The sequence below is a fragment of the Pleurodeles waltl genome, chromosome 12 (assembly GCF_031143425.1).
Source record: "Pleurodeles waltl isolate 20211129_DDA chromosome 12, aPleWal1.hap1.20221129, whole genome shotgun sequence".
NCBI classification, from domain to species: Eukaryota; Metazoa; Chordata; class Amphibia; order Caudata; family Salamandridae; genus Pleurodeles; species Pleurodeles waltl.
The window spans coordinates 622,713,049-622,722,065 of NC_090451.1; the positions used below are offsets into that span (position 1 = coordinate 622,713,049).

The 9,017-nt window shown below is 37.4% G+C and overlaps 1 protein-coding gene across 2 annotated transcripts in view; it reads right to left on the reverse strand.

Moving 5' to 3' along the window:
* The window catches only part of IGSF8 (immunoglobulin superfamily member 8), a 127,055-nt gene extending 118,903 nt beyond the window's left edge, over window positions 1–8,152 (reverse strand). For both annotated transcript variants that reach the window (XM_069217972.1, XM_069217973.1), the window contains exon 1: window positions 7,743–8,152. In XM_069217972.1, coding sequence (XP_069074073.1) covers window positions 7,743–7,794 — 52 coding nt within the window. In that variant the 5' untranslated portion in view covers window positions 7,795–8,152. The remainder of the gene's footprint in view (window positions 1–7,742) is intronic.
* Window positions 8,153–9,017: the final 865 nt, after the last annotated feature.

Sequence of the window (9,017 nt, forward strand, 5' to 3'; positions counted from 1 at the left end):
CTATTGACAAAATGCATATTTCTGCCCATCTGTGGCATTTAAATCTGTTGCTCTTAAGACACAAATGTGGCTTTTTTAACAATGTGTTTTTTCTTCAATACAGCCTAAATGCTGCGGGGTCCCAACCATTGCAACTTGTAAGTGCCTCTGTTCCTCTCTTCTCATTTCACTCACATAATTTGACATGTGCTCTATTCCCTCTCGTACAGCAATGGCCCCTTTGAGGTCAGAATTTTTAGATAGGGCGTGAGAAATCCATGGTGCTGCCATACTTAAAGAACCTCCAAGACAATCAACACAAGCTCACAAAATAGAATGAAACATCTAGCTGAAATAAACTAAAAAAATGAGACAAATAATTTGAATTTATGTTGTGTCAATATAGTAGTAAAAGGTCACTTTCCCATGCTCATTAAACTCAAGACAGACTGTGCAATGTTCAAGACAGTTCACAGTGACAGGACAGTGTTCAATACAGATTATAGTCCATACACCTCATTCATCTGAGACTGTTCCTAAATCCATCCACAACTCAAGCACAGCAGACAACACTCACTGGAATTTCCACTCATAAGCATTAACCAATAAATCTCTTCCTTTAGTGACACAATGTAAGTCCATGCTGCTGCGCATTAATCTGTAGATCACCTCTCTTCTCACATCATGAGTGTGTACTGCAGCATTGTACGAATGGTGAGAGTGTAAGTGCGACCACAGTGATTCTCAAAATGATAGCCAGCATGACCCTAACACGGCATCACTTTACGCAATGACTTCAAAGAACAGAAAAACTGGAGTCTGTACTCAAACGTGTGGAGTGCCGGCAGATAAGCCAGAGTATTAATTTTAAATAAATACCTGTTCCAGAGCCATAATTCAACAAAATGTAGGACAGCTGTGTCCAAAATTCGACAACATAATCAATAGTGCAAAGTAGGCAAAAGGTGAAGGATTTATGAGCTGCAAGACATGCATGAGGACTACAATTTGGGATGTAGGATCAACTACAGAGTTTTGAGTTGTACAAAACCAAATAGTGAATCCAAAGCATCACAACACTGACATTGTATAAATGGTATGTTTTCATGTTCAGCAGGGAACAGAAGGGAATTCTAAAATAAAATAAAAAATATTTAAAAAAGAAATACTAGAAAATCAACAAAAAAAAAAGCGGTCAATGTGGCAAGGCCTGCCATGTTAATAAGACATGGTCAAAGAGGAGCAATTCAAGAAGGGGATCTTCCTTTAGCAAAAAACTCTCCTTAGGGATATTGAAGTTTCACAAATGATTTGTCTCCATTTCTTTCTTTTAGCCTAAAAGCCTAATACTTCTCTTAAAGCACTGTCCATTTAGCCCTAATAAGGGTGAAACCAATCTGGGTTGCTTGTTTCCAGTTTAGGGAGGACCTGGTCTGGCAGTTATGGCTGGATTGTTCCCTTTGGCGATGGGTCAAGACTTATTTGCATTTAGATGGGTCCAAACTGAGGTTCCATGATGCGGAAAATAATGGTGGATAGAGATGTGGTCCTGAGTAAATATAAGTGGCTGAGATTAATTCACACCTTCAATACATCATTTGTTTCATACCTCAGTTTACAATTACCCTGGCATATCTACCAATGCCTGTATTTTGACAGTACCTCTACACCCACCTATATCCTAGTATCTACCACTCTACTGATGACCTATTAATTTTGTCGTTAACTATCCTATTTCACTATTAACTTCTCCCTTGGCCCTGCACCCAAAAGTACACCCTAGTTCTTCTGTGACTATCTATAACCTTTTGTGAAAGCAAAATAAAATTAACATGAGAAATTGAACCATTGTCCAGGCATTTAGCAATTACATTTAGGATACTGTTTAAAGGTTGCTTTCTTTAAACAGACATACATTCCTCTGTATGACCTCTTGAGCTAAAACGTGAGGTTTTCTACTCTTCTGTTTTCCAATTATAAATGCAGTGTGGTGTAGGGACAGTGTTATCTCAGCTTTGTGCAGTCGCAAATCACTAAACCTTTGAAGCTTAGAGAAAGAATTGGTTATTTTGTAAATGGAACTTCTTTAGGATGTTTGAGAAAATAAAAGTGACATGTGTTACAGAATTATAGCTTCTTACACTAGGAAGCTGGAATGTGACTTTTAGAGGGGTTAGGATGGTACACATGAAATACAATGTGCACTAGACAGGGACTTTGAAATTGAGACACGTAGGCCCTCTTGGAGGCGCCATATCCAAAATTACTATTACTGATGAGCTTGTTTTCTTTAAAGAATAATTACTTTTGCTGTCAATAGTATGTTTTTGCAGCTTTTCGTAGCTTGTGAAATAGTGCTTGTAATGTAAACTAATGAGAGTTAAACCTTATAAAAAGCCTCTGATGACTTAGTGTTTTTAAAGAGATCCACATTGTGTTACTGTGAGCAGAGTCTTCCGCCTATAGGCTGTAGCAAATAAACTTTGCTATGATTTTCATATTATGACTGTGTTTTGACTTATTTCTCTTTCAGACAAAATTTTGCTTTGACACCTTGTACTGCAACAGTTATCTATAAAGTAATGTCTGTAACCCTACCTTTGCCCAAATACTTTGACACTTGCATATTCCCCAGTTTCTTAACCCCTTCCATTTATCAGGTTGATTTTTCTCGTTACGTGTTTAGTTGTGTCATTTTCCTGTCCCTCTTACACTCTTATTTTGTGTTTTTTTTTGTTGTAGAATGCTTTACATTTGTTTAAGAAAAAAAAATTCCTTGCATGAGGTTGCTATTGTTGGAGTGCAAACATTATTAATAAAAATTCCGACATTAAAATAAAGTGTGAAATAACATAGCATAAAAGGTTGTTTGAAAATTGTGTATTAATAAAATTGTCTAGCTGATATGGTGGACACCATAAACAACATGTATAAAAATGAAAATGTATTTTCTTTATTCATAATTAAATGTACTGAAAAATTCATATTATTATTTATTAAAAAGATTAATTGTTTAAATATAATTAAATGTTTTATGTTTCATGTTTTAGCATTGGTTTTAAAAAAGCCTCACGTTTTAGTAATTTTCCAGAGGAAATATTTTAAAAGTGTTAACGCTGCAAATAATATTTCTCTAAGCATCCTGTGTGACTTGCTCACTGTGGAAAAGTTATGTTCTTATGTTGTAACTTTTGTTTGTCCTCCTGGGATGAGATAATGTGTGCTCAGGAACAATAGTCTTCAGCGCTCATGTATAACCTGCAACAATTATATTCTACTGTGGAAACTGGTGACTGCAGTGAGAGAGGTTGAGCCAATCGTGAATGAAGATAATTTAAGAAAAGATACTTCTGAGAACATGGAGTAAATTCAATTGGTTCTGACCTAAACCACCTAATAGTCTGACCAACAGAAGCTCAGTTAGTTGCCTTCTAAAGATTTAATATAGCAAAACTGAAATGATGCAAGGGCAGATTTTCCTTTATTCAGCTAGTGCAATGATGTGTTATGTCCTAGCCTTCTGTCAATGTCAGTTCAGATGCATTAAGGCCAAACTTTACTGAAGTGTTCCCTATTACGTCAGTGTCCAATGAAGAAGATCATAAGATGCTCTACTGATGAAGGCATCGATGCATGCTGATCCATTTAGGAGAGGTGAAACCAAATGTGCATGTGTCTTTCTTGCAGATTTTTATGTTTTCTCTCTCTCGAAAACCCCACTGATAATTTTGGTTAGTGCAATAGAGAGGTGTTTTCCAAAAATAATTGTTGTCTTCTTTTCTTTTTGCATGAAACCCAAACATGCTTATTGAATCAGAGAAATGGTTAACGATGTCATAATCTAAATTTGACTGTTTCATATAAATTGATTGTAAACACTTCGTATGCGATAACTAAATGTATTCTGTGACTATCATTCATTTGTTAATGGTGTTATTCTGCATGGTGGTTCTTGAATGTTTAATGATAAATATTCTGTCTAGGTTAAGATTCTACTTCAGATTTGGTCAGCCTGTGTTATTCTTAGACTTTTATCATTTGGTCTTGCGTTTGATTTAAGTGATCTTATTATTGTTAATCTAAAGGGCAATAAATGCTTGAACTTTTTAAACTGGTGTGGGATTCATGGCCACATAGGTAATGGTGCGTATAAATTACCGAATCCAAATTGAAATCGACTTTAGATTGTTGATTTTTATTGCTAGAATGTTATAACACTCCTATCTAAGTCCAAAGATTTGGGTCAACCTCTAAGGATAATTGATGGCTACCCTGTACGTGTTACCTTGTAAATAAATTATCAAAAGAAACATAATGCTACACACGCCCACACAGGTCAGTAGGGCTAAAGCTAAGAAATGCCTGTCTCTACTGTTGATTTTTCTGGCAATCACATTCAACTGTTTTGTCTCAAGTAGTATGATAGCTCAAGACCAAGAACTGAAAATGTGATCTAACTGTGGCTCATTCAGCTAAGTATGCCTTGGTGTCTACAGCACTGTGGTCTAAGGTGCCCGTTTGTACGGTGAATCAGTGCTCAAGAATTTTCTGAGAAGTCGGTGTTCAAGGCACTTTCCTGTTGGACATATGTTACAGTAGTACAGTGCAGCTTCAAGTCTTGTCGTAAAATGTGCATATTCTAATCTGGAGTTAAGTGGGATCTTCTTGCATTTATTAAATAAAAACAGAGGCAAATATTATCCCACTTTAAGACTAATATATAAAAATAATACGAATAATAATAATAATAATAATAGTTTCCTAACCACCCCAAAATGTCAAAGTTAAGGGTTTTCTTTTAGCAGCTGGAACGTTAGCAATGGTGTAACTTCCTTTACTGGTCAGGGAGAATACTATTTATGTTTCTTCTAGATTTACTGGGTCATCTACTCATTTTCCGAGGTCTATCTTTTCTGAGATGCATTAATAGGAAAAATGTCTCCATAGCCATAGTTGAGAATTACGGGGATTAGCTGATAAATAGTTATTAATCTTAAAACTTTACAGACTTTGTGTTTTTTCATTGGTTTGTGGTAAGTCAGCTTTTTTGCTTCTCAACGTTGGAGATAACAGTAAAGAAGGAATATTCTGCCTCTTCATCTGTGCTTGGAGGTAAACTTCTCCCTTTTTCAAAAACAGAAGCTGAACACATGGATGTTGCAACAAAGTCGCTATTTGTTTTAGCTATGAAACAGCTTTATTTTGTCAGTGTTGGGTGGAATTTCAGTACCTAGCACCAGAACACCTTTCCTGGGTGTTATTGCACTTTACGAGCTTAACATATTGTTAATTCCAGCAAACATATGCTGTACCAATCTAAAGAAAACCATAGAAAGAGTGGTCTACAAAAAGGGTGCCACATGCAGAAACTTGAAGGCTAACTTGATTTGGTGAGAAGAAAACAACTCAAGGCTGCATATCTTCAACTCTGTCTTAATAACAAGGATCTCTGTAAATGGGGGCACTTACTCAGATATGGTTTAAATTGTGCCAGTCAATACACATTCATAGATACTCTCCTGCACCTCACTTGATGCACAAAATCCCTATGGCCATCCTCTCTGAAGACTCTATGACCTTAACGACTAACCCTTCAACTACCGATCAAGATACTCTTTAAAAAGCTGTCTCACACTCTGTGCACTTCATCAAACTTCATGCACTAGAAAAAAAACTCCTTTTTCACAACATTATGTGGGAAACATTATATGATTTGAAATATGTTCAAGAACCATAAAACCACTTAAAACACCTTAATAAAAAGTTTCCAAAAATCTTTACTCTTCCGAACTCTATCACACTGTTAGACCTGGCATAAGCCACAGTCAGCATTGTTGCTTGTTCTACGTCTTGAAGGGTTTTTGTCTGCAGTGTCAACTTGCCCAACTTTTCCCAAATCTTTACAGGACTGTTGTATATTTTCTTAATGTGCCCAGAAACATCCAACATGTCTATTACATCTACATTTACTTTTGCCGCATTATTCACAACAGCTACACTGCCCCTCCTAATCCGACACCTTCTCACTACTCCATTTTTTCTAAATGATGAGCTCTTTAAGAGAACTATGGAATGGAGTGATAATGAGCTAGATGTCGGACTCATACTCTGCTTAGGCAATACTGTCCGCTTTCAGCACCTATATTCAGAAAACTCATCCCATCTTCTAAAGTTATAATATCATGGTGGGTATCAGATACGTTTTCTGAGTACCAGCAATTCATAAAATGACCAACAACTGCTGCTTTACCCTTTGCTGACTCACTAGAGATAAGCCCACATTGATGAGGGTTCTTAGGAGGCTGCTCATTAAATAACCTTTTCTGGAAATAACCATGGTCTCTTTTGTCAGCTCCCTAACCACAACAATCCCAGCTACTCTCACCTTGAAACTCACTTATGTCAAAGGATTTTACTGACAGAAAAGAAACTAGTTTCCTGGCATTTCTTTTCATATCTCAAAACAGGGGGCACGTTAACAACCCCCCACCCCACTTAAAACACACCCAAACCCTGTATCGGCATTATTACTGACCTCGTTACCCAAGACAACAATGCTCCCTCTATAAGATCTATCATGTTCCACTGAAGCATCTAACTTGGGTACTTCTGCCATGTAGGATGCTAAATACAGCTGGAACGAAGAGATCTGGGTCTTATGCTTCCAGTGTTACAGAACCGAAGCTGCATCTCTGATGAGGACCGAAGAAGTTAAAACCGTTTGAGGTTGGACATGGCCTAGGAGTTCGGATATGACTATTACTGGTGGAGAATGACCAAAACTAATTTACACAAGTTCAGTACGTGTCTGCTGTGTAGTGAACCAAAAAAAAGGCTAGCCAGGAACGGAGTCCAAAGAAATTGCAAGTAGCTAAAATTAATTCATGCTCTACCCCTTACTTTTTGCCTTTTTATCTCCAACACTGTAATTGTATTTATATAGTGCTTACTACCGCTGACGAGGCATCTGACAAAAGCTTGTGTGTATTACGGTGGGGGAGCGAATAATAATTTCATGCGGTTGGTACATATTCGATTTACAACATAGTCCGAAGATTATGTTCACTTCAAAACAATTATCTGGCGTCTATCTCAATGCTCCAATAAATCTTGCTTCGTGGCAAGAGACACCAAGACAAAACAGAAGACGTTTATGTTATATATATATATATATATATATATATAAATAGGGTTTGTCAAGCTTTTAGCCCCTTACGCTGTATGGTCAAAATGTACGCTGTACGAATCAGCTAAAAAATTTCAGGATGCAAAGGGTAACCGAGTAAAAAGTACAGACTGGTTGAAGGTGTCATACTCATATGACGCACTTGGCTGCTAAGCTAAATACGTATAATTATAGTGTGGAAAAGCACCTAACCGGCACATCATCCCCAGACTGGCTGAACGTTAGCCGGTCTTAAGCAACATATATAACGCGTAAGGGTATCTGCAGATCAAGTACAGTCTTAAAAAAGTATTTCATTGCCCTGGCCATCTGATAATAGTGAAGGGTCGCCACAATTTGTTCAACAGCACGATAAACTGAACGTACGTGCTGAGGTTGTTGCAGCCAAATAAATAACACAAGGGATCTGATAATAATTGAATTGCCTTAAAATGGTTACATGTATCGAAATGAATATGTTATTCCTCTAAAAACAAACTAGAGGGGAAAACCCAGGAAAGCACAGCCATGCTTCTGATTTTCAGGTCCGTTTATAAGCTCACGCGTGGTTAGAATAAATGCTATAAATGAATCTCACCCATTATTGCAGACATCAGCCAGTAAAACTGCAACCTTCTCAGCGCTTCCATACCAGCTGCCTTCGAAAACAATGCAAAATAATGAAGGCTGATTTAAAAATAAAATATACGAAAGCGAGAGGGGTCTAGGATAGGAGATGGACTGTGATTTGCATCGGTGCAGCGAGCCACTCCTGCCTCCTCCTCGCAAGGCAGTCACGTCCTCTCCCTGAAAGCCTTCATTCCCAGTCTCTGGCAAACACAAGAATTATCCAAGGAAAAATTCCACGACATCTACCCAATGTTACAATTTCACTTTCATTTCAGGGTGAAAAAACTCTGGTAGAGAAGGATTTTAAAGCTCAAACGAAAGGAGAGGCAACCTTCAGCTTTGCCCCTCCCATTTTCTTTCCTTTATGGTTTGTCTCGCCCTTCCCCGCCCATTCTCATATTACTTGAATAAATAGTTCAGCAAAGGTGTATCATGTATAGTTTGAGGCGATTTTTTTGGGTGTACTTTTAGAGTGCTGGGGATTTGCAACCGACTGCTTAGGGCGTAAAATCAAACGTTTTTCCTAGGACCCGTTTCGTCGCCGCAATCACAACCCCGCTCCTCACAACTAAGTGAAACAGCTACTATCAAAATGGTACATTTCCAAACTGCATTGAAATCGGAGCTTTAAAGAAAACTATTGAAAATAGCGAAATTTCCTTCTCCAAAGACACCAAACAGAGGTTATAGTCTCTCTTTGTGAATGCAATTGCTGTACGTGTACAACCTCCATTGTGTGAAGCTTTCATTAATAAAAGCGCCACCAGTAACTAACACTTCACACAAATGTGTAACATTCATTTCGTATTCAACACCCAACAAAGAACCCGCCTTTTCCCCCCACAGAGTGTCTGGTAACTACGACAGCTAGCGGCTATAAGAAAAAACGTGATTCATACGTCACTGACGTGAAAACGAGGATTGAGACGTAGGAAAAGCTTCTTTCAGTAACGAAAACGCGGAAGCCATTTTACTCTACACTCATTACCGCTAAAGATACGGTACAGCTTTCGTTGTGCTGGAAACTTTTTAAAATATACATACTTTGTATATGAAAAGAATAGATAAGGGGTAATGTTACACTCTGTTATGTACTAATTTCATAAAGCATAATTTATTTTAAATTAAAAAAAGTAGTTCGATTTCGTAACTAAAATAAATATAATAAATTTACTTTATAAACTATTTGTCGTGTTTTGCAGTCTTGCTCATCTACATTCCGATTCAATGGATCACCGCAATT